Consider the following 26,821-nt stretch of genomic DNA (forward strand, 5'->3'; position numbering starts at 1 on the left):
TGGCAGACACAAGAGTAAAGGTGACTTACAAAATACAAAAGCTGTTTCCTTTTCAGTCATTTATACACAACTTGCACTAAATAAAAAGGTACATTGTATACATTAGCAACCCACATAGTCTGGTTCTTTCACTGCCCTGGCACGATTAGCAGAGACAATTTGGCCAGCGGTGTCAACTATTTACTTTTTCATCAACCTGATGTTTGATCAGCAATTCTTTAAAACTAACAGTAAAAGGGAAACACACTCAGAAATTTAGGAAGTTTTGATTGGCAATCAGGTGTCAACCCTAGTCTAGTCTATTCTATGAAAGGCTTATACTTCATCTTAGAGGCTGAGTGTCTGCTCTGTTTTCGACAGTCAACAAGAAGCCATGCCTTAGACCTGTTTGGCTGCTGTCCTGGGTAGAAGAGTTTGGCAGCCCTAGGGAGATGAATTCTTCAGCCTCGGATCCGCCCAGAGTAAAGAAGCAACACCCTCTCAACCACTACTCTGTTGCTATGAAACAAAAGACTAGGAAAGTGAGCAAAGCAGGAAGTCCCGCCTTTTAGCCGGAGTCCGCTTTGGCTCCGGTTCCCAACGCTCACGCCCACCCGCCCACTCCTTATTGGTCAATTCCCTAGTGCCTTGCATCCTTTCTTTCATTTCCTTTCCCTTTTCCACTTTCGTTCTCGGGTGAGTCCAGTCCCGCCATTTCCCTCCGAATCCCTTTCCATCTGGGACGTGCGGCGAACCGGCCTTCCTCTGGGGCCATTGTGTACTGTGGGAGACGTGGACCGGGTGGTAGTGCGAGGAGGACGGGCGCCTCTCGCCCATTGGCACCGCCCGCTGTCGGGCAGGGCACGGGTGCTCGGGATTGGTCCCGTCGCGTGCGGCCCCGCCCCCGGCCCCGCCCCGCCCCTGTCTCTCTCTGTGTGTATCCTACAGGGGTGGGGTGGCCAGCGAGTGGTCTCTTCCCTCCGGCTAGTGCTGCTGCAGCGTCCCGCGGCCTCCCCGAGAGTCGGGCGGGAGGGGAAAGCGGGCGTGGACTGGTCTTGACGGTAATTGTTGCGTTTCCCTGTCTCGATGGCCGGTGCTCTGGGTCACTCCTTCCTCTGGAGCGGGGTTTTCACGGCAATTACACACTCCCTGCCCGGGCTGCCCACGCACCCTGGGCTCGTGCGCGTAGAGTCAGACCCGCGCACACGCGTGTCTCTGGGCAGCTACTGCGCCGAGAGGCCTGGAGGGAAGGGGGCGCGGGGGAGGCTCGACGCTGCTTTCCGCCTTGGGGGCCCAGGGGCAGCCAGGCGCGGGCCACAGAGCAAGAGGGGACAGCCCCGGCTTCCAGCTGCTGTCGCCGCCGCCGTCACAGTTTGAAGAGGGGTATTTAAAGACCGGACCTGGGCAGGGCCAGGGAGGGAGGAAGAGGGAGTAAAGGGAGACGGGCGGCTGGGATTGCAGGCAACCCGGGGAGCCGAGCGCAGAGCGCCCGAGACGGACCGGGCTGTGGGCGCTGTAGGCACGAGGCGATACTTTGTCCTTTCTCTGTCCACCTTCCTCCCCCAGCTGTGATCCGAGAGTGGCAGGGGAGGGGCCTGAGCCGGGAGGAGGCACAGATGTCCCGAAACAAAGCTTTGGACCCCTTACCCCCACCCCAGTTGGATGAGACCAGAGGCGAGGAGCGAAAGAAGTGAACTCTCTCCTCCTTTCTGTGCCCGCTCTTGTCAGTTTCTCACTCTCTTTTAAAATGGGTTATTTGTGTGTTGGTTTATATGGCTCTTAACTTGGGCGCAACTCCTCAACCGCGTTGGCTGAAGAACTGTGTGTTCGTGTGTCCATGTTCATGAGTCCGTAGTTGGTGGTTTTAGCGGGTAAAATCCAAGTCCTAAGCCTTTGTTGACAGCAGACGTGCCCTTTAAGCTCCTGTAGAAGTATCTTTACGTTTATATAACTTGACGAATTCTAACAGAGTGAAAGTGCGGTTTTTGAGGGAGGCTCCCAAAATATTTTCTGGGGGCTTCAGTTCTAGTCTTTTGAATTGGGATTAAGGCAGGGAGGGGAAAAACAGAACAGTGTGTTCTTATCTAGTTGGAGGAAATCTATATAAGTTTTTATTGTTATGAGTTTGGTATTAATCAAGCCTTCATTACTTGCATCTTTAACTCTTAGTGTTCCAAAAACAAATCTAAGGTCATTGCTACTTAACCTGTTTGCTGTGTGTAAAGATTGAGGGTGTAAATTCACACGCTATTGAAAAGTTGAATCTGGGGCCCTGGATTTTGTTCTCACTGATGGAGGAGTATGTAGTGTGTACAAGTTAACCTGTTTTCTGTTGGGTAAATATTTTCATGACCAACTAACTTTTTTTTTTTTTTTTTTAAATTTCCCTTTCAGAGAACTAATATTCCAGATGGCAAATTCTATGAATGGCAGAAACCCTGGTGGTCGAGGAGGAAACCCCCGAAAAGGACGAATTTTGGGTATTATTGATGCTATTCAAGATGCAGTTGGACCCCCTAAGCAAGCAGCAGCAGATCGCAGGACTGTGGAGAAAACTTGGAAACTCATGGACAAAGTGGTAAGTTTTGTCTGACCGTGTCTGTACACAGCAGGGTTGACCCTGGATGTGGCTGGTTTCTCCAGTTTTATTTGTACTGTTACTTAATAATAATTATTGTTGTAGCAACAATCTTTTGCTTTGGATTGACCATCTTTCTTATATCTGCTCTGGGTGTTTAGAAAAGTTGGGTTCAGAGCTAAGATTTGTTTTTTTACCTTTTGTCCTGCTCTTCAAGGTTCAAAGTTCCTCTACATGACTCAGACATGCAAAGTTTTTACTGTTGGCTGCTCTTTGTTGGTGCATGGCATAGAATAGTTTGGATGTGTTTGTTACATTTTATGTAAGGTTGTCTTGCTGTTAGATAACAAAAGAGTGTATACACTCCGCTGAGAATGATAACTGGGGAAAAAACCAGATTAGTCCTTAAGTGAGGAAGCAGTGTTTGAGAGTTTCCATTTTCATCTTTGAGAATTCATCTTCATTGAGGAACTTTTTTGCTGTTGTTAATGATAGAGTTACAGTTTCTTTCATCTATTCCATTTTGAAACAGGAAACCTTTTTGATTGCACATTGTTTATTGTGAAAGGAAAATTTATGATGTAGGTGGTGGGACTGAGAGTATCAGAAACTTCTGTGGTTTCTGCATGTTGCTTTCAGATGAACTACAATGTTACAAGAAGAAATAATGCTGGCTGTCAGTGCCCAGAGAAGTCTAGGCAACCTGAATACTTCACAAGGGTCTATGGAGAAAACTGTAGGTGTGTCCTATTTTACCAAGTAGGATTATGAAATAAATATAATTAAGATGTAGCTTGCTGCTGTGCAAAATTAATAGTTTTGCTCTTGAAGCAATAGTACTGTACCCTATATATTGGTAAATGTTTGTAGCGCCTTATGGTTTTATTTCATACATATTTGGGGCTAATTATAAAGTTAGTTGATGCAGGGCTCTTGATGTCTTTATAACTGCAGAAATGGAGGTTTAAAAAAAATATTTCTTTGTAGGTGTGTGCTAAAGCCTTCACAAAGTCATATGGTAGCAGTCAACTTTACTTTGGTTCGTAACAGTGTTCAAATATTTGCCGCAAAAAGCCACTGTCAGTGGTATTAGCAATACAGGAAGGGGATAAGATTTACTTTATTTTCATTTCTCCTTATGAGAAGCACAGATGGGTAGATGAACAATAGACCTGGCATTATATGGCTGGTGATGCTAAAGGCAGAGCCAGAATATTTTTGTTAGATAAATATCCTTAGTTTTAGGATTCAGTGTGACCTATTTAAGCTTCTGCCAATTTATTCAAATTGTGATATTAAAGTGCTCCAGACAGAATGATGTCATAGTGTCAGAACATTGCAACTTGCTGCTTGAGGTCAGGTTTTGATTTTAACATTAGATACTTAAGAATGAGGGGCATGCAGTTGGAAAAATTGTATATATTTCACAGGCACAATACTAGCTGTCTTTGCTTTTCTAAGGAGTAAGCAATTTAAGGTCACTCTCATGCCTGAACCATTAGTTGGGCATAAGAGAAGGAGATTCAAGGTTTTTCTTTAACTTATCTGTTATACGAGTGGGCAAAAATGGGTCAGATTCTACCAGGGAGCTGCTCCTCTCTCCCCACCCCTTTGAGTTGTCAGAATTTGTACAATTGTGAGTAGATGTTAGAACATCAAATGAAAAAGATTTATATAAGAAGTGGTAAACTGTAGGTAATATAGAGTCATTATTTTTGAAACATTAAAAAATGTGTGTGTAATTTTGGTCTGTAACCGATTGTTAACCTAAGTTTTCTCCTCTTTTAATTATTTCACCATGGGTTATGGTAAAAAAGATGGTTGTTTGATAGTTAAGCTTCTGCCATTGTTTGTTTTGTTAACCCTTTTGTGGGTTTGTGTTTAGCCTCTCCAACTGAGAAACTTGACTCACGGGGAAATCTACTACCTAAAGTCTCTACTTAGTGGAATGCGGGTATCGGTGTTGGCCAGAGGTGCACTGTGTGGCTTTCCCTATTTGTCTTCATTATTTGTCAAGGCTGAAAATTGTTGTGTTCATTTATGAATGCATTCGTGGGCTTTGTGGAGGGAAACCATATAAATCATTTTAAAAGAGTTCAGTATGTTTATCGCTACTCTATCTCACAGTAATAAAAAAGCATTGATAATTACTATTTGGAAAGTCTATTTTATTTAATTGTGTAATGCAGAAGGATCACCCACATGTGTTTGTCTTTCCTTCCTTGTCAGTGGTGAAGGAAGTGGTTCATGATATCAACACTGTCCTGGTGATTACATCAGGAACTTTATTATTAGTCGAAAAGTGAATCCCTTGACACATTACCTGTTTTGTAAAATAACTGCAATAGTGGGAGTTTAGCTTCTGAATAACGGAAAATAGTAACTTTCAAATCTAACTGGTAGTTATGTAAAAGGCAAGGTTAAGCATTTGGCATTTTTTCTTTATGAAGCCTCTGCAACAAGGTCAAATCTTAGAAGTGTAAAATTGTAAACAAACTCCAAGTACAGTATGTCGTCTCAGCCACTTGTAAAGCAAAATAACATCTCACAGGGCAGTGAAACAGTCTTAGACTGTAGAGAAATGTGTAGTTACACCATTCCCTGGCCTCTAGAATTTAAAACAGTCAACTGAAATTCCAGTTCCAACTAATTGTTATGTTTTCAGAGGGCAGGCTTTCTATACAAGGTCACTGAGAGTGGGAGGGAATAATTGCTCAGCTGTGTTCCTTGTAAGATGTAAAGTGTTTTGTAAGAAAACATCAGTGGCACAGACTTACTAGAGTGCATTTATTGAGAAAAAGAATAGTATCATATCCCAAAGCATCTCATTTAGACATATTTTCTGGTTTTAGTTCTACATGTCAGTGTAAGTCAATAGCTGACCCCAAACTCTTCAGGTCAGTAGATGCCTGTTTGATATAGTGACAGAACTGTTACTCATAAATACACAGCAAGGTTCAAATACACCTGAAATGTGGAGTCTGTTCCAAAGCTCTTACAGAGATGGAGGTTCTTAAACACTTAAACATTTCTTGAGGACCTACTGTGTTTCTATGAAGTGCTTATTACCTGGGGATGCAAAGCTATACAAGATATAACTCTGCCCTTGACCTGTCATGGAGCTCAGAGACCAGCATCAGAGCCAGGCATGTAAGTGGATAATTGCCATGTAGTATGGAAGGGGCTGTAATACAGACCTATACAAAGTACAGTGGGAGCAGTCGAGAACATCTGTCTTGTTTTTCTGGCCACTGCTCAGACTGTTGTCTGTCTGGATTCTGCTGGCCACTGCCTTTAGGAATAGCATTATTGTACTCTTGTTGGAAATGCTGTGGTGAGGGTAAGGAAATGATTGCTAATCAGTATGGTAGGAATGATGATTTATTAATGTGAGGTTCCTGTGCATGGTTTTCACAAGCATCTTAGCCAGGTGATGGAAAGTGGAAGAAACAGTTTTCCATCTAATAGATACTAAATGTACTGAGCATACATGGATGTTCAGGAAACTAAAGAGTAATTAATTGATGCTAAAGAGCAAAGCAAGTTGAGTACCTGCCTACGTTTTTGTCTTGCTGTCCTTGTCATTCATTTGAAATTACGTTACCGAAAGAGTTTTAAAAGCATTTAAAAAGTGATGATACCAAACAGCCTTTTCCTGCTTTTAACCCTCAGTACATTTAGTACACTTGCCAAGCTTGGAATATAATTTTTTCTCTATCTTTATAATTTCGCTTCAACCATAATATATTTTAAAGTTTGTCAATCAAAAATGCTTAAATTATATGCAGCTATTAAAAAATAAGAGTAAGTATTCTCTTCTGAGTTGAATTACTCACACCTCTGAAAAATATTGCATGTGGAATAACATTTAGGTTTAGGATGCCTATTGTTTATGTTTGTTCGGTTTGAGAATATCACTGTCCTTGGGCCCTTGGAACAGGGAATATCATTTATTTGAATTATTCTTCACGTATTTCTCTTTCCTTAGTTAGGTTGTTCTATATTAGCAGAATCATGGGCCCTAGTAGACTTTGATATGGTAACACATTACGTGTCTGGCTTATTTTGTTTACTACTGAGTTAGATTCTGATTTGTGCTTAGATAAATGGAGTGATCCCAAAGTTTGCCTCTTATCACTTCTAGGTAAAGCTTTTGGATAAAGTAAAAGATTTAAAGGAATCCTCCTAAGAGTTCCCTGGCTTTTTATCTGTGTGATGTGGAGCACACATTTAGCAGAAGCCTTAATCAGTTATTATCTTTTAAATCCTATAGAATTTTAACCATTCAGATTTTGAATCAACTTCTTACTTTCTTTCAGAGTTGCTTTCTATGCTGTCTATTTATTTCATCATTCATTTATCATGTCCTAAGTCTGGAAAGATAGAGAATCATAGATAACCATGTTATCCTGTAGGGTGTAGTTAAGTGCTGTAATACGGTGTAAATAAAGTGCTGTAACACAGCGTCTGGTAGATGTGAGTGTTGCTTGCTGGGGTGAAAAGTTGGTGTAGAATGCAGCATAGTGGAGGTATTATCCAGCTATTTTTTAGAGGATGCTTTGGAGTCCAGTGAAGTGAGGACACATCAGACAGAAGGAATGATGAGTAAAGGGAGATTGCTGAGTGAAAGAAGGTTGGAGAAAGATGAAGAGGCTTTGACTGTTTTTTCAAGGAATTTGGACTTTATTTGGTAGGCCGAGAAACACTGAGATGTTTGAGCAGAGTGAGAGAAAGTCAAGGCTATGCTGTGATAAATTACTGTCTTGACTCTAGAAAGGATGAATTAAGAGACAAAAAGAAACCCTTAAAAGTAGGAATAATGATAAGAGGAATTAAAACAGACTGGGCAAGAAATAATGAAGGGCTGAGCTAGAGAATTGACAGTAGATTAAGCAAGTGTTGGTTCAAACGTGGGAGGCATTTTGGAGTAAAATCTAAGGTCCTGGTGACCCTTCAGAGATAGAGGATGAACAAGAAGTTGAAGTGAAAGTGATTCTTGAGGTTTTCAGCTTAGTTGACTATAAAGGCAGTGATGCCCTTAATGAGGTAAGGTACATAGGAAGAAAAAGAGGAAGCTTGGGGGCTGGTGCATGATAAGTTTGTTTTTTGGCCATGTCGAGTTTGACTTGCCAGAGTGAAATCCATTTTGAAGTCAGAAAATTGAATGTACAGTTAAAGAGAGAAGTTGAAACTAGAGACATATGTTTGGTAGATATGCCATAGAAGCAGCATTTCAAGCTATAGAACAACAAGAGAGTTGGAGGGCAGAATAGAAGGTGAGAGGTGGAGAAAAAGTTAGAGATTGGAATTCTCGGCTGTATCGGGTGTGTATCTATAATTAGATGGCAGTGAAGGAAAGGGAATCCCGCAAAGAACAGTGATGAGACAGATAGGAAAAGAATGAGAGCATACTGATTTCCTGAGTAGAGATAGCTTTAATGAGGATCTAGTTTCAAAGTCTGAGAAAACCAAGTTCAAATGGAGAAAACCAAGCTGAATGAAAGTTCAAGAAGTCATTGAATGTCCTGAGTCGAGTCCATTGTTGATCTTTCAGTGTAGTTTTGCTTATGTGACAGCTAGATGAAGACGAGTATGTGGATTATTTAAAAATTGTTCTAGAACTGGGACAACTAGTGTAAAGAAAGAAAGTTCTGATAGATAGCTTGAGGGTTTGAGCAGAGCATAACTTTGTAGGTGCTATTGGAGAAGTTCACGGATTTAGGGGAAGGAATGTAGATAGGGAGTGATTTAAGATGTAAGGGAAGAAGAAATAATTGATGAAGTGGCATCCTGGATTACAATGTGAGAAGGAGAGGCTAAGAACAAGTAGAAGGGTAATCCTTGGTAGATAACTGAAACTTCCACTTAGATAAGAGGGAAGTAAGGAAATATACAGAGAAGTTTTGGGGAATTTTTAAATTTAATGTTGGGTTGTCAAGAAGTGATTTAACTTGTAACATTTGTAATGTCTAAATCATGTTTTAAAATTGTATATTATAGAATAAACAATATATATTTAAACTAGTTTTATAGCAGTTAAGTGCATAAATAAGTAAAAAATTGAAATGGAAATCAGTCCTGAGCCTTTATATTAAGATCACCTTAAAAACATGCTGTGACTTAGATGATGCCACAATGCTGTTTTTATCTACTCTGCTTGGGCATATATTTAAGATATTTTTAAATGTATTTGTAAGTGCTGATTTTCTCCTAGTAATTAAAGAAGCATTTTGAAAATATCCGACTAAATCTTTAGCTTTTTAACATATTAACATTTAAATAATTGTTAAGCTCACACTGTTTTCTAATAGTAATTACAAAAAATAGTTCTTAAGTATTCTACCTTTCAAATGATTCCAGATCAGCTGAGTACCTATGTACTGATTCCAAATCAGTAGAGACCTGGGCTTATTAGCCTTATCTGCTCCTATTCTGTACAAAACAGGAGACTTTTTAAGGATTTCAGGTAGTATAACAAACTTTAGGAACTAAATAAAAGAGCTCTTAATGATCTCCAACAAGGCGGCCAGTGCCCTTGGTCTAATTCTCACATCTTTGCAAAACCTGCAGGGATTTTGCCATGTTGTGGTATAATATGGAAGGCGAAGAAATCCTAAAAAGTTGCCAGTGCCCAGTATGTGTCAGGTATTGTGCAGAGCACTTTACATTTCCTCTTCTGAGAATTTGTAACATCTTTAGAAGTTTTCGTGGTTTCCAGAAGAAGAAACTGGCCCACGGTTGTAAAGCTAGTAACTGGCAGGGCTAGATCCCAGGTTTGTTTGGTTCTGATGCCTATGTTTATAGTATGAAGATTCAAGCACACTGCTTGAATCTTCCTCTTTCCAAGAGAAGTAAATCAAAAGGATCTTTACCCCCTATATTTGAAATGATCAAGTTCTTTCCCAAGCTTTGTACTCATTTGTAGACAGGTTTATTCAATATAGGTATGGACATCCTGTTTGTAATATTACTTTACTTCTGAGAGGTTCCTCCTTAACTTGTGTCTTTCCTCCTTTCCTCCATCAAATATTTATTGCTCATCTACTATATGCAAGATCCTACATTAGGTGATGGAGATAGACCAGTAAGATAGATATGTGAACAAATGAATACACAATTGACGTCTTAATTACAACTAGTCAGTTATTTAATGGTGCTTCTTATAACAATAAAAAGGTTATAAAGAGGTTATAAAGGTTATAAAAGGTTATAAAGGTTAAAGGTGTCTTTCTAAAGAAACCTTCTTTGAAAACCATAAAAGAATTGGTAGTTTCCCCCAAATCCTGCTATGATTAATTTCTAGACTCATAACCAGTTATATGCTAAGCTTCTTGTTTTGCCCGATTAATATTCTATGTAGAAAGAGTTCTGTTTTATTTTTATATTTTTAAAATTTTATGCTGTATAAGTTTTTATGCTTTTATATACTTAGTGGTGTGATTTGCTGAACTAAACTGTAAAGAACCCAAAGAACTCACAGATCCTTTTTGTCATAATGACATATTTTTAAGTAACTGCAATAAGGAATCTCTTACAGCAGTTACCTGAGGAGCACAAACAAGGGATTCTTTCAGGCTTCCCATACTATCTTTAAAAAATGGGATATTTCATTTCGCAGGTACAATACATGATTTAATATAACTGAATGTTCCATGAGGTGAGGTGTGTTTTATAATGAAAGTCTTCTATGGTATGCGCACAATTCCTTACTGTTGAAGTTTCCATTTGCTTCAGTAGAATTTCTTTCATAGGTTTCAGGGCCTGGTTTGAACCTTGTATGCAGAAAATATGTTAGCTGACCTAATACTTCTTTGTTACCTTTTGGCTGGAAATTTTAATTAAAGCACAGTCAGGAAACTGTTTAAATGCAAGAGTGTTCCAGAATAATTAATGGCTTTGAAGATTCTTGTAGCCCTAGTAAATCCTGTGTTTATATTTGTGCCTTTGCTTTGATATGGTTGAATATATATTTTATGTATGTGAATACATATTCATGTATTTACTGAAATACACATGTAGTGCCATATTAAATATAAAATATATTTTTTTTATGTATGTGAGATGATGCATATATAGACATATACAGAGAGGTCTACTTAAAAATCTTTTTTTTTTTTTTTTTTTTTTGCGGTACGCGGGCCTCCCACCGTTGTGGCCTCTCCCATTGCGGAGCATAGGCTCCGGACTCGCAGGCTCAGCGGCCATGGCTCACGGGCCCAGCCGCTCCGCGGCATGTGGGATCCTCCCAGACCGGGGCATGAACCCGCGTACCCTGCATCAGCAGGCGGACTCCCAACCACTGCGCCACCAGGGAAGCCCTAAAAATCTTTAAATACATTTTCAAGAAATACATCAGGCAGTTGTCCACTGTTATGGAGAGAGTGCCTGACTTGTTAAGTCCAGACAGCAGGGTTCTGAGCAGTAAACTTAACTAGGTTCCATTTCTGTGTTTAAGTATTGTTGTGTAACAAGTAAGGAGTTGGTCTTGGTGACCTCCAAGGTCCTCTTTAACTCTAAAATCCTTTGAGCCAATGACTATAATGGAATTTTTAGCCCTATTCCAATATTAAATGTTTTACATTTTAGTTCAAAAGCAAAGAGTAATGAACCAATCCTTTAATGTACCAGTTGGTGGCCTAAAAAGTCCATCAGTGTATAATGTGACTGTAGATGTGTTCTTTGTGAAAGCTCTCCTGTGTTGGGACCCGCTTTCATTCTAGGGAGTGACTTCGTTATTTCTAGAAGTCTGACTCATTCGAATCTGAACTTGAACCTTAAATGGTGAGCTTGATTTTTCTCCTTAAAATACTGGTTTTAGAAAAGTGATTTTTCTCGCCCTGGTTTTGCAGTTCCTTGCACATAGCAGGCACTCAATAAATATTTATTGAATTGAATTGAATTAGACCTGCTAGGAAGTCATAGTCCTGGCATAGGGTTATTCATTTTCGGCAATTTTCGGCAAGAGTTGACATAAATCACAGTTTAATACTAATCCAACTGATGAACTGCACAGTCAGCGGCATGCAATAGTAGTTCAGCATTTTATGTTGCACTTGCCCAAGTGCAGATTTAGAAAACTGTGTGGCCTACAAAGGCCTTGATGCATTGACTCTAGCCTATTGAAGATCTCCTCATTCCACTCACCCAGGGGCTCCTATGCCCCCACCTTTTAGAATGACTGCACTGACTGCTCTTCACACACCCTACTCTCTGGGGCCTCTCAAGCCTCTGCACATCCCTGCCTGGAATATTCCTTTTGCAAATTTAGGTATGCCTTTCATGGCCCTGCCACGTAGATGCGTCTGCTTCATTCCTCCTCTAGCGCTTTGTAGTCTCCTCCATTATAGCACTCTGATTCTCCTGTCATTCTTTTCTAAGCCACCAGTCTTTTTCACTAGAACACTCCTTGAGGACAGGTGTGTGATTTATTCATTGCTGTACTCCATAGGGCCCGAAACAATGCCTGACATATAAACGTTTGTAGAATTAACAAATGGGTCCTCAAGTTCCTGTAAATTTGCAAATGGAGTAAAATAAAAATGTAAATGAGTTTAGCCAGGGATCATTAGTTATATGCTTAATTCTAATTAAATTGTGATATAGTTAGAAAGAAGATCAGGCTGAGATTCATAAGATGCAGACTCTTGTGTTGGATTAATGATTTTTCAATAGTCGCCTTAATCTTTGTAGTTCTTAGTTTCTTTATCTGAAAAATGAATGGATTGGACAGGATCTTCACTAAGATCCCTTAGAGCAAGAATTACATTGCTCCTAAGTTAATTATAGAGAACTAGGTCTCTTCTGCCAGAGTCCTTGAGGCATGAAGTATGCTCTAGTCATCTATAATTTCCTGGCACTAAGCTCAGTACCTGGTATATAGTAGTTATTCAAACAATTTTACTGAATAAATCAATACTCACAATTATAATTTAAATAAAACAAATGAGAAAAAGGCCACATAGCAAATAGTAAATTAAAAATTTGTAACGTTTAAAAGAATCTATTAAGGAATGGTGATTTGGAATGTCTGAAATTTTTTTATTTAGCAGTTAAAAAATTCACCCGTTGGAGGAAATGAATTTAAAGTTGCCTAGCCCCCCTAACTACAAGTTAATAATTTATCAGTCTGTGACATGTTGTACCAAGTTTTATGTTGCTGAAATTAAACTGCCTGCTGTAGGATGTTGGTGGTGATATTTTTGAAATTTGTGTGTACTCGTGATATTATCTTTCAGTTTTAAGAACTGAAAAACCATCCTTTTTCAAGCAAGATTTGTTAAATCATTGATATATTTGGGACTTCATCTGTCTTTAGGGGAGAAAATATTATATAGTTCAATCATGAAAATAAGGAAGTAATATAATAACATCTGTGTGTAAAAATACATATAAAGAATTTCAGAATCAATCAACCAATCATCTATACATCCATTTATTAGTTCTGTACTGTATGCTAGACAGTTCTGCTTTAGGCGCTGTGTACAAAGTGGAGGGAGATAGAACGCCCTTAGTTAATGTGAGAAATGGTTGTCTTAAATTAGGGGCTGATGCTTGATAGTTTGAGCCAGACTTTTTTCCCCCACAAAAGATATGGTCATTTCTCAAAGGAAGCAAGTGAGAAAGTAAGTTTAAGAGTGCTTTTTCATTTGTCATTTCCTTGACTTATTGTGTTTGTGGTTCTTGAAATTATTAATGTTCAACTCTTTTTCATTTGGCCGGGGCACTTTTTTGAGTACCCAAAAGTGTATCCATGTTTTTGTGGAACCTGAAATTTAGAGTGGTCCTTTTAAAGAAAAAAGTACAAATACAAAATTGGGTATGAAAAGAAAGACCATTAAAAGAAATGGTTAAGTCCACAAACATCAGAGAAATAATCTAGACTCTGTACACTTATTATTTTTTAAAATTTATTTTATTTATTTATTTATTTTTGGCTTCATTGGGTCTTCGTTGCTGCACGTGGGCTTTCTCTAGTTGCCGTGAGTGGAGGCTACTCTGTTGCGGAGCACGGGCTCTAGGCGCGCGGGCTTCAGTAGTTGTGGTTCTCGGGCTCTAGAGCGCAGGCTCAGTAGTTGTGACGCACGGGCTTAGTTGCTCCGCGGCATGTGGGATCTTCCTGCACCAGGGCTCGAAACTGTGTCCCCTGCATTGGCAGGCAGATTCTTAACCACTGCGCCACCAGGGAAGCCCTCTGTACACTTTATGCTTTGATTCTCTTCCATTGCCCACGTATGCCTCCAATTCTGGGTAGCATTGGACACATTCAAATTACGAAATTTAAACGTGACCTTCCTGCTCCTGTGCTGGGCTGGTCAGCACCATGAGCACTTGAAATATTCCCGAAGCCATTCTTGTATCACAATTGCTGACAGTGATTTAACTAGTTCCAGAAGTGACTGCGTTCCTTACATGTACCTTCCACTAAAGCCAAACTAAGTGTATTTCAACTCAAATTCCCATTAGCCAGACTCCAGAAATGCCCCCAGCTCCTTCAGTGCCACCCAGCAGAAGGTTAAGTTTGACAGAAGGGATGTTGCACTGGGAAAAATACAGAAATCTTAACTAATTGTGTGTAAAATATCTTGCTCTTGAAAACTTTACAAAAAAAATGTATGACGAGACCTTTAGAAGAGGGCCAAGTGTCTGAGGGACCCTCAAGCTTCTGCTTCATGAGCTTCTCAGTAACTCTGCTTTGATGTGTACATTTTGCCTTTTGTAAGAGTGTGTGCCTTTACACTGTGTACACACTTGTGCAATTCCCAATGAGTTTATTTAAACAGTCGTTTAATTGGATGGTTCTTTATGCTGTGATTGGAGGGGTAAGAATGAGAGATGGGTAAAATTACTTATGACTAAATCACATGAACGTGTAGAAAGAAGTGAACGTAGTAGTAGAATTACTACCTTTTCGTGCTAGCAGAAGGTATGGTTATGCAGGCAGCCCTGAACGCCCCAGTCGTTGGGTGGCACCTGATGGAATGAACCGTTATGTAACGTGTTTCTAGGCCTGGGATGTAATGTGAAGAGGTGGAAAAGACTTGTTCTGACCTGACACCCATTTACTACTTAATAATTCAGTTATTAAAAGAGCACCTGTTTTTAGTACTTCTCAGGGTTCGGGAACAATACACCAAAACGTAAATTAAAATCTATCAAAGAGCTTTAGCTGGGAAAATAATCTCTGAATGTGAGATGTTAAAATGGGCCAGCAGATGAGGCCCATTCCCTCATTTTTGTTTAAAAAAGATACTGTTAGTGATATATAATAATTAGCACATAGATGTTCTGTTAAGCCGTGAACAGTGGGATGTTGAAGAGAGAATGAAAACTTTCGGGGTTGAAAGTTAAGGTCGGACATAGAAAAACTGAATGAGAAGAGAAGAGAATAGTATTTAATTGTATGAAAACAGATGGGAATGTAGATTCTTTGTAGATTGCTGATGATAATTTTAAAATCAAAATGTATATTATGCAAGGCAAAGAAATGGTACATAGTTTGATAATTTTCTCAGCTCTTCTGTGAAAGAAAGTGTTGCAGTTCATATGAAAGTGTTTTATTTCTGTCTTTGTTTCTTTTAGGTCAGACTGTGCCAAAATCCCAAGCTTCAGCTGAAGAATAGCCCACCGTATATACTTGATATTTTACCTGACACATATCAGCATTTGAGACTTATATTGAGTAAATATGACGACAACCAGAAACTTGCCCAACTCAGTGAGAATGAATATTTTAAAATCTACATTGATAGTCTAATGAAAAAGTCAAAAAGAGCAATAAGACTCTTTAAAGAAGGCAAGGAGAGGATGTACGAAGAGCAGTCGCAGGACAGGTAAGAATATTTCAGATTTTATTTTTCTCAGGGTTAAGGTCATTTATGTTGCTTTTTGTTTCACAGTTAGGATGAATGTTACCATGTGTTTGTTTTGGGGGAAATATCATTGCATTTGTGTATTCGCTTTTCATATTATTTAAACCTTGTAGTTTTACACAAGGTTTACACAAATTTCTCTGTGTCAATAGCTAGTTCATGAGACAGTGTTCTTATTTTGTTTTAATAGCTTTATTTTTTAGAGCAGTTTTAGGGTTGCAGAAAAATGACTCGGAAAGTAGAGCTCCCGTATACTCCCTCCCGCCATTTGCCGTTTCGTCGATTATTAAAAGCTTGCAAAAGGTGGTTCTTTTGTTACAGTGATGAACCAGTATTGATACAGTTTTATTAACTAAAGTTCATAGTCTGTATTAGGGTTCACTCTTTGTATTACACGGTTCTCAGAGTTTCCACAAATGTATAATAATGTCATATATCTACCATTATGGTATCATGTAGAATAGTTTCACTGCACTAAAAATGCCGTGTCCCACCTATTCATTGCTTCCCTCCCCCACTGCCTCCACCATACACCTCTTGAAGCCCTGGCAACCACTCATCTTTTTAAAGTCTCTATAGTTTTTGCTTTCTTCAGAATGTCATATAGTTGAAATCATATAATATGTAACATTTTCAGACTGGCTTCTTTTACTTAACAGTATGCCTTTAAAGTTATCCCATGTCTTTTCATAGCTTGATAGTTGATTTTTTTTTTTTTATTACCGAATGATACTCCATGACATGGATGTAGCACAGTTTGTTTATCCACTCACCTATTGAAGGACATCTTGGTTGCTTCCAATTTTGGGCACTTATGTATAAAGCTGCTATAAATATTAGTATGTAGGATTTTGTGTGGACATAAGATTTCAGCTCATTTGAGCAAATATTTAGGAGCATGATTTCTTGATATTATGATAAGCCTATGTTTGGTTTTGTAAGAAACTCCCAAACTGTTTTCCAAAGTGGCTGTACTGTTTGCATTCCCACCAGCAGTGAGAGTTCCTGTTGCTCCATTCCACCAGCATTTGGTGTTGGACAGCGTCTTCAGGACGTAGTCTTGATTGGAGGTGTAGGTGTGTAAGATGTGGGTGGAAGATGTAACTTCAGTTCCTATACTTTGACTATTAAGTGAGAAGCAGGGTCAGTGATGACTGAAGTGACATCAACTGAATCCTCATTTTATAGCCAGGATTTTTGACTTAGAGACTCTTCACTGAAGTTTGTTTTTTGGCTATTTCAACGTTAAATTTCATGATCTATCTTAAACTAAATAGAGCAAATAATAGAGTTTTCCACTTCTGGGACATTTAAGTTCTATCTAGAATGTTCACCGATAGTGATAGTCTATTTAGATTTCCAGACTGGAAAATAAATATTAATTAAAATATATAATGTCTTAACGTAGTTGAGGTGAATTTTAGTTTAAGACTCTTAACGTCTCTGGATTTTAGTTTTCTTAGATATAGGAAAGACCTCTAAGAAATCTCTAATGTTTCAGGTCAGAAGCAGTAGTCTCATATAGTCTAATGAAACATAGGATTGTGTAACAGAAAATTCAGTTATGTAGGTATATAGACTCTGAAGTTGTTTGTAAGTAGCAGCCAAAGAAATACCCAGAGTGAGTAAAACGGTCAAATTCAAGCATAGTAAAACCCTCTGCCAAAGGTAAAATGGCATAAATGTTTACTTATTTATCATTTGCTCTCTAAATTAGTGATGAATCCTAACATAATCATAGGAGTCTAACCAATTATGTAACTATGGGCTCATCACTTAATATTCTTGGACCACAGTTTATACATCTTGAGGGTGGTGACCCTTCTAGTTAGCTGCCTTTTAGCTCCAAGCTCTAAGACCCTCTCCAGGACTGTTAATGGGCATTTTGAATTGCCACAAGGTTCCAGAAGTAAGGAATAGAAATATCATAGTGATTGCTTCTTCTTATAGACTTCCCAAGAATGGCCAAGGTTATGGGAAGCCAGATGTTTATGTTTAAAACTGTATTTTCGCCTTGTAGTTTTAACGTAGATCTAATAAAACTAACTTGTTTTAGAAACATCTTTACACTTCCTTCTCACATTTGGTAGCCCTGAGATTCTTCTTGATATAGCAATGTAATCCATGAAATTTTACTTTTTAGGTTATTGGATCAGTGAGAAGGTGTGTAACTTCTAGGACTAGGAATTTGAGTCGTGTGTTTCAATTGGATGTAGTAAATATGATGGGGTAAACTTGTATCTCACTTTTACATCTTTTTTAGAAACTTGAAACATTTCTAACTCAGGAAATGTCTTATAACTACCATTTCATAAATAAATTCAGATTTTTTTGGCTTTTTATGTGGGAGCATATCATGGTGGAATCTTTATAAATTTTGGTTGTGTGTAGATTTCCATAGATGATGACAGACTGCATAATGCTAACTGATCACAATGAGGCAACTCTGTGTTTTAAGTGTCCGAGTAAATTTTGTCACTGTCTTAAATTCAATTCTAAAATAAAGTTTATTAGCTTCCGTGATGGTGTAGCATATTTCTAATTGGATTTTTCTTTCATCCATGTTCAATTTTCTGATAATGTTCAGTGGCCACTGTGTTTATGCAAAACTTACATTCGATAAATGATCATAACTCATAATAATGTACTATTCTTGGTACACTGTAACAAGACATAAATTTTTGATTTATGTTTCTGACTTATGTTTCTTTTAGTAGGAATATATATATATATATATATATATATTTTTTTTTTTTTTGCGGTACGCGGGCCTCTCACTGTTGTGGCCTCTCCCGTTGCGGAGCACAAGCTCCGGACGCGCAGGCTCAGCGGCCATGGCTCACGGGCCCAGCCGCTCTGGGGTATGTGGGATCTTCCCGGACCGGGGCACGAACCCGTGTCCCCTGCATCAGCAGGCAGACTCTTACCCATTGCGCCACCAGGGAAGCCCTAGGAATATATTTTTAAACGTTCACTTCTGTGTTCCCTTAGACTTCCAAATGTAACTGAGGCTAAAACGTGTCACTGTACACGGAACTCTGGATGTTTTGCTCTATAGAATATAAAAGAAACTCCTTAGAATGTTTTCAGGGTTGGTAGGCAATTGAATATTCTTTTTAGTAGTATGACTCTTATCTAACATGTATTACACACTGCTGATTGGGAATATTATAAATTCTCTGAACAATTTTTTTTTATTCTGTAAATAATGTCACTAGGGACATTAATATTTTTTGTTTGTTTGTTTGTTTTTTTGCGCGGTACGCGGGCCTCTCACTGTTGTGGCCTCTCCTGTTGCGGAGCACAGGCTCTGACGCGCAGGCTCAGCGGCCATGGCTCACGGGCCCAGCCGCTCCGCGGCATGTGGGATCCTCCCGGACCGGGACACAAACCCGTGTCCCCTGCATCGGCAGGCGGACTCTCAACCACTGCGCCACCAGGGAAGCCCGGGACGTTAGTATTTTTAAGCTGAAAATGAAGGACAGTAATACTAGAAATAGTAATTTGGAGTTCATTGACTAAACCAGCATTTCCCTGAGAGATTCTGTACTTTATGAGTACATGAATCAAAATGTTTATTTTAATGTTCTTGTTGTATCAAAAATAAACTTCTTTGTGGGTTTGTTTTAAATGTAAGGGCAAGTGGGAAAAAAATCAGGCATCAGTTTTGAACTAGCTGTGCTTTGATTGATTGCTAAAATATGAGTAGCCCGAATTTTTAAGGCAATTTCACACAAATGTGATAAATATAATAAATAGAAAAATAAATAGATATAGCAAATGGCATGCACTGTATTCCCTGTGTAGCAGGTGAAAGGTAGAAATTATAGTTAGGTAAGTTTATTTGCTGTGGAAATAGATATTATGAGTGTGTAATGCAAGCCTTTTGCTTTGAGAATGCGTGGAATAATGATTTCTGGTAGAGGCAGCCTGCATGCCTCTCTTGACGTTTATAGTAAACCTCTTCCTTCTCCAGTATCACCTTTTCCCCAGTTCCCCCTACCCCCCAAACAGCTGAACCTCACACTGTGCTGGTGCTTCTCCAGCAGTGTCTAAACCATTCTGAGCTGGTATTTCTGGGAAGAGTAATTCAGTGATTTGTGGCACACAGAACGTTTTCAAGTGAATGTGTGGAGTGGACTTCAGGAATCATGTAGAGAAGGGACAATTTATAGTTTCAAGCACAAAGAAGAGGAGAAACTTTATAACATATTGCTTAAATTTTTAGTGGCAAAAGTCAAAGTGGGTGTGAAGGTAGTTACAGGTGACAAATATGAAATTGACAGGAGATGCCTTTCCTCAGTGATGTGGCTGGCAGTTTCGTCAGTTGACCATTTTAATAGAACAATATTTACTCTTTCATATAAAAAGTTATGTATTAATCTCCTGTTCTTCAAGCCCTGGTGTTGGACACTGTTTTTTTAGAGCACCCAGAGGTGATGGCATAACGATAATCAGATTTTCCATATTTTAGAACTGCTTCAGTGAACCAGAGTGCTACAATCCATTTTTCCCTCCCACACTCCGGTTTGCAATCACTGGAACAAAACCAGAAGTCAACTGAGGTGGAAAAATAGCTCTGAGTTTGATAACCTATCTGTGAGAAAAATAAAGGCTTTTAAAAAATTCATGCCAAAGAGTAATACACAGATGTTGTCTTATTATTAATATCATTTGAAAGCCCCTGGACCATTCTTTATGCACATGTGTTGTAGAAAACAAATCATAGTGTGCATAGCTTGTATAATAATACTCATTCTAAATGATATTATTTTAAAAAAAGTATTTTGACATTAAAAAATTAGTTCTAGAAGATGCTAGCCTTTATTTAAAATCCTTCAGGAGCACCAGGCAAAATCTTTTTCTTTATTGACTATTTTGGCTGAACAAAGATAAACGTATAGCCTGCTACATTAATGAAGTGCCTTTCCCTCTAAAGAACTACAAATCACTCTACTTGCTGTTTATGCCTGTGTTGTCATTCATGAGATAGTGTACCAAGAACATTTTGAAACTGATATACTAAAGAGAAATGGTTAAGTTAAAAGTTGAAACAAAACAACATCAGCTACAACAATAATAACAGTAAGGGCAACAACAAAACACAAAGCTGCAAACCAACCTGCTTGCATTCCTCATACCACTGTATGACAACATTGCTTTGGCCAAAGAATAATGCATTAATTGAAATGTTTAAATTGGTATAAACATGAGTACTTGTTGATTACATGGTCATGGAAGCAGTTTTGAAATTCCTTGTGGGTTTTCAGTTTAACCATAGGAAGAGATTGACCTGTGTACACAGTTTGGGTTCTGTGGAATAGTTTTAATTATTATGGGATCTCACAGGTTAATGGCCTTGTTTATAATCCCACATCAAGTTCCACATTTTCTCCTGGGCAGCCCTGTACATTGTGAGAAGGACATGAAGAAAGAGTGCAGGAATCTGGTGGTGTGATGCCATTTCTCCTCCAAGGTTTCTTTGTAACCTTGGTTGGTTTCCTGACTCCAGTAGGGTTTTTTCAGTCTTTAACTTATTTTCTGGATATTCACAATATTTGTTGGCTAAGACATTTCAGCATCAACAAATGAAGATGTCATTTGTTTCAGACTAAATGTTACTGTTGCTCCATCAGTCTGTTAAATAGTTTTGCAAATTTAATAGTAGTTTTCTAGTAAAAATACTTTTTTTAAAAAATTATTACAGTAACCATTTGCAGGAGAATTAATCTTAGGGAAGTTATGTTATCTATAAATAATTTGTACAGTATTGAATGCATTGCATTTATTCTATGAAGTATCTATTGTTCAATGATGCAAGAGAAGGAATGGTTTATACTCCTTTAAAAAACAATTTTATATTTTAAATATTAACCTAATCTTTCTATTTCTCTTTTTATTTACTAATGGTGAAAATTGCAGTTCTTCTGCATTTCATGAGGACAAGGGACAAGTTGCAAAATATGATTTCTAAGTAAGTCAAAATAGGTTACTGATAGGTTTGAACACAGCTATTTTAATATAAACATACTCAGTTGCTATTTAATTTTTTCTATATGTATCTGCATTCTAGGCTTTTTTTTTCTTTTCAGTGGAAGAATCAGAGGAAGTGGAAGATTAATTTGTGACATTTTAAAATGATACTATATAATTTGGATTCAGAGGAAAATAGTAATCAATCCTTTTAAGTAGAAATATGTCTGCCAAGTAGGAAATGGAATTTTCTCTAGGAAAAGTGAATATCTTCCTGAGATTAATTTATCATGAATGAATAGAAAGTTTATTTAGTCTTGATAAGAATGCTTTCATTCATATTTAAAGCATCTGAGAGATGTGAATATACTTTTCTAAAGTTTGGAAATGAAGGGGCTTATTTCTTTAACACACTATGAGAGTAGAGGCCACAAGAAAGTTTTCTAGACAAATGTTTTCAAAGTTAAACAAAGGGAGTCTGTCAGAGTGGGCAGGTGAGAGCTTTCAGAATCTTTGACTCTTAAGGACTTTGGCCAACTACATCCATGCTGCTTTGCTAACTGGATACAAAGTAATTTATGTGTGGATTTTCATGTAAGTCAAAAGTGAAGGGTTTCTCTAGCAGTTTCCTCTTTGGGATATATTTTCAAAATATGAAAGAACACAAATTATTCTGCTATTCAGATATTCAAATTTAAGACTAAATCCACTGTCCCCTGTTTTTAAGTTTTAAATAAAGTGTTTACAATTAATCCATTTATTTGCTGTTTATTTACTTTTTTCCCCAGCCCTGTGTTAATACCATTCAGTCTCTAACACCTGGTTTATTAAGTATTAAAACTTTTATTGCAATTCATTTAAATTCCTTCCAGGTCAAAATATATATTATATACACGTGATATTTTGATTTTAAAATTGGAGAATTTTTTTCCTTGCAGTTGAGAGTTGATTAAAGGTTCATAAATTGCTGAGTGGTAATCATTGTATCGTAAGACAGTAAGCCAACTCACAAGACTCAAGTGCACTTTATGGTTGAATACCTTTTATGTTTTTCAGTCTTAAGGCAGTTTATTAAAATTGATGTTTTCCTTTCAGTAAATATCTGGTGACATTCAAATTTGATAATTAAAATCCTGAAGCACTCAAGAAAGAATGCCTGTTTTCAGTTTCATAATAACAATACTCCCACAAAGAAGGTTGATGAATGATGTCTTTCAAGTGGCAGATTTGTTATTTAGTTAAAGAGAGCTCCTTTGGCACATTTTTACGAATCTAAATTGAAGTTTGTTTATAAAACAGACAAGCTGCAGTGATAATTCTATAGCCTGAGGAATGCTTGGAAATCTAGTCCAAGAAGCATCTTTTTTTCCCGGTGATTTAACATAGAAGTGGAGTTTCCTGGAATCCAAACAGATTAGCATCCAGCACTAATTGGGTAGGTCATAAAATAGTACTCATATCTCACAGTTTTGAAATAAAGTGCTTCAGGAATATTCAGTTTTCTAAACCCATTTTAATATTAATCTTTGTCTCTTTAAGCTCATTATTGTCAGAGCATGAGTTCTTATTCGAGTTTGCATTTATACATGAGTTGTTTATAGATGTGTTAATTATAGCAGGATATGCATAGGTCATTACAGAAAGTACCCATTTATAGATTTAAATCATAAAGAGAGATCGAGGCTGCCTGTCTTATTTGGTAGAATCACTGAGGAACAGATTAAACTCAGAGACAATTTAGATTTATTTTTGAAATGTGTTACTTTGAACCTCTGATCATGTGATGTAATCACATGTGATCATAGATGTGTGACTATGAGTTTCCTAGGACTGCTGTAACAAATTACCACAAACCTGAAGTTTATGTTGTCTTAAGTTGATTCTCTCACACTTCTGGAGCCTAGAAGTCTGAAATCAAGATGTCAGCAGGGCCATGCCGCCTCCAGCTCTCTAGGGCAGGATGCTTTCAGGACTCTTGTAGCTTCTGATAGATAGCTCCAGGCACTCCTTGGCTTGTGGCAGCATAACTTCAATCTCTGCCTCTGTCATCACCTGATGTTCTCCTCTGTGTGTGTGTCCAGATTTACCTCTTAGGAGAGCACCAGTCATAATGACTCAGGGCCTAACCTAATGACCCTATCTTACCTTTATGACATCTACAGAGACCCTATTTCTAAATAAGGTTACATTCCTAGGTAGGGTTAAGGTTAGGATTTCAACATATCTTTTTAGGGGGCACAGTTCACCCATAACAGTGACTGAATACAGCACAATTTATACTATGGAAGGGAAAGAAAATTGAAACTCAATAGAGTATATGTCATGAAAGTGTGAAAAACTTTGCTCGGTAGAAGATAATGCTAAACAAATTACTTAAAATTGTTTTTTGAAGGGTCTGTAGCTCAAATAATTTTGTAGTTTTTTTTCTCAGGTTTATAATAAAAAGCTTGATGAATTAATTTACTGGTTAATTTTTATGCATATATTGAAAAGCATGGTGAAATTGACTTTCATCAATAATAAAATTTTTATATAAATTGAAATAAATGAATTTATAAGTATCTTGTTATAACATTCTTACTGATTTCAATGTATAAAATTATAAAATGCCATCTCTTTAGAAATTATTAGTACTATGAATATGTATATTTAATTAATTTACAATATTACTAGTAGCCCTGATTACCCTTTGATTAAGAATCCCTGTTTTATTCTTTTATTTTTGTGATAAGCTCTGGATGATTAATTAAAATAGTTAATTATGACTTACATCATCATCATTAAATCTATGTTTACAAAGTTTTCTGTATTGCAAATTAAAAAAAAATGTGGGAGGTATTTTCCATGTTGGTGGCATAGAGGAGACTACACTTCACGTTCACTTTGTGTCTTTACTATTAAGATATAAAGTATTATAAGTATGATTTCAAATTAAGATTTTAGAGAATCAACTCAAGGGTTTTAGAAAACAAGAGTAAATTATTTCTGAACATGGCATGTTGAGTGGCTTAAACCAGGGGTCAGCAAACTGTACAGAGCTAGACAGTAAATATTTTAGACTTCGCCAGGTCCCTGGTAACTAGTCAGCTCTGCCTTTATAGTAGGAAAGCAGACATAGACAGTATGTAAATAAATTGGAATGGCTGTGTTCTAATAAAACTTTATTTAGAAAAACGTTGTGGTAGACTAAATTTGGCCTGGGGGCTGTGGTTTGCCAACTGTTGCCTTAAAGTATTCATCTAAATTTTGGACAGTACAATTTTAAAAGTGTTTTATCAACATGGGCTGAGTATATAAATTGCATAAACTAGGAATGTGTCTGGATAAAAGTAATAATACCTAAGCAACTGTAGTTTACATATATAGGGATATATAATTCTCAGCAGTGCTGTCAGAGACTAAGCTCTTTCTGACTTTGTAATGTCCTTCCTTAGTGTGTTGGGTTTGTCCTCACTCTAGTCACCTAATGTCTGTAGAATTCCTGCTGCGGGTCCATATTTTTTTAAGGCTACAAGACTGAGGAGAGAAGGGCAACAGTTATGTATGCCTGTCCTCTTTATATTATTGATCAAAAAGCTGTCCAGGAACCTTTCTACCAACTTGTTCCCTCCAGCAGATTCTCTTAGGTCTTTTTAGGCCTGAAAAGTGTGATATCCAGAACAATAGTGAAAACATTTAGATATAATTTTTTTCTATTCTTGTTGGCTTTCTAGGGAAAAATATTTAAAATTAAAAGAAGGAACAAATTTACTGAGACAGTTTCATCTTGAACTCATTATCTTTTAAAAGAGAAAACAATTCTGTTTCCTTTTTTCATTGAATAATACCTCATTCTCTTTTAAACTTTGATGACTGGAAAGTTATGTTCAGACCCAAGTAATTGAAAGCAAATAATTAGTTTCAATAGGTAAGGAAGATTGAAATTATGTTTTATAAGCCTTGTATTATTATCTTTGTTATCAAACATACCTCAGAAATGTGTGGTAGGTATTCCAATTCCATTTTCTATCTGGAGAAGCTAAATTGGAGGTTACATGACTTGACAGGAATTTTATATATCACGTGTGATGTATTTCTAAATGATGTCTTCTTACCAGTCGGCATGTGTGAGCCTGCGGCTGTTGGCAGCTGAAGGGTATTGTCTCAGGAACACTCATTCGAGCAGTTAGCATATTTTATACTTGTGAAAATGAGGTGTTTTCTCATCTTCATTAAACCAGTATTGATATCGTATGTCAGATGGTCAGTAAAAGGAACTTTTGTTTTTTTTGCAAGACAGCTTATATTAGTTAAGTTCAGGACTGTTTATCTGAAACATGCTTTTTTGTTGTATTTACATGTGTGTTTGAGAGAGAGAGTTTTAAAACTTTTAATTTCTCCAGGTGAGCAAAGTCTTTTCCTTTGAGAAAATGGGAGAGGTTACCTAAGTATTTCCTTGCTGAGATATATTAACGAAAATAAAATTTAACTCATCTTGCAGATACTGCGAACATTTCAGTTTTTGTTCTAAAGGTTTTTTATGGGGTATATTGATTTTCTATGGTTGTAACAGCATGTGGAGCTGTCAAGTTTATTCTTTTCGAGAAAAATTTAATTTGACTAAAGATCTCTATTCTTGTCAGCCAGATCTCATTTATCCGATTAAAGTAGGTTTGCACGGATTCAAGTCCTAAGAAACAGAGAATTCTCCTTACCAATTTTTTTTTCCCCTGTATAATTCTAATTTTAGTTTATTCTCCACAGAGTTGGATATGTAAAAATTTTGTTTTTATAAAGCAACTGAAGCCGTAAAGTTGGTAATTTATCACAATCTTTCAACCACTTTACCAGTATTTGGTAAACTACAGCCTGTAAGCCAGATCCAGCCTGTGCTTCTTTCTGTAAATAAAATTTCAGTGGTACTTGGACATGTCTTTCTGTGGCCACAGTGACAGACGTCAGTAGTCGCCACAGAGACTATATGGCCCACAAAGCTGGAAATATTTACTATGTGAGCCTTTATTGAAAAAGTTTACTGACCCCTGCATTATTGATATAATCTTCTATGGCAGTCTTAGAAACTTGGCATTTTTAACATAAACATTTTCTTCCTGTTGATTTTCTATTCTGTTCTGCTAGTGATGCTTTATGAATTACTGATCATTGTGATCTTCTGAGGACAATAAAGTGTTAATGGCAGGGAGTCAATTATTGAGAGCTAAATCTTTATTAGACCCCTATTTTCTACCTTGTGTCAGTATGATGTATTTAATTTGTATATAATTTTAAAGTGTGATAAATTTAAACTTTTTTTGTAGGGTTTTGTTTTTTAAACACAAGGTACACAAAATATGTCATTAATGTCTTTGACAATCATCTAATCTAAGGGCTTCTGTACATAGCCCATGGACCAAATGATGCATTCTAACCCTCTAGAATGGTT

At 37.5% G+C, this 26,821-nt stretch overlaps 1 protein-coding gene across 1 annotated transcript in view; it reads left to right on the forward strand.

The window, feature by feature from the left end:
- Window positions 1-953: 953 nt before the first annotated feature.
- CBLB (Cbl proto-oncogene B) overlaps window positions 954-26,821 on the forward strand; it is a 211,127-nt gene continuing 185,259 nt past the window's right edge. The window contains exons 1-3 of the mRNA XM_060150650.1: window positions 954-1,040; window positions 2,374-2,557; window positions 15,137-15,387. Of these exons, the coding sequence (XP_060006633.1) occupies window positions 2,390-2,557; window positions 15,137-15,387 (419 nt within the window). The 5' untranslated portion in view covers window positions 954-1,040; window positions 2,374-2,389. The remainder of the gene's footprint in view (window positions 1,041-2,373; window positions 2,558-15,136; window positions 15,388-26,821) is intronic.

This window comes from Lagenorhynchus albirostris, chromosome 5, assembly GCF_949774975.1.
Source record: "Lagenorhynchus albirostris chromosome 5, mLagAlb1.1, whole genome shotgun sequence".
In the NCBI taxonomy this organism is placed as follows: Eukaryota; Metazoa; Chordata; class Mammalia; order Artiodactyla; family Delphinidae; genus Lagenorhynchus; species Lagenorhynchus albirostris.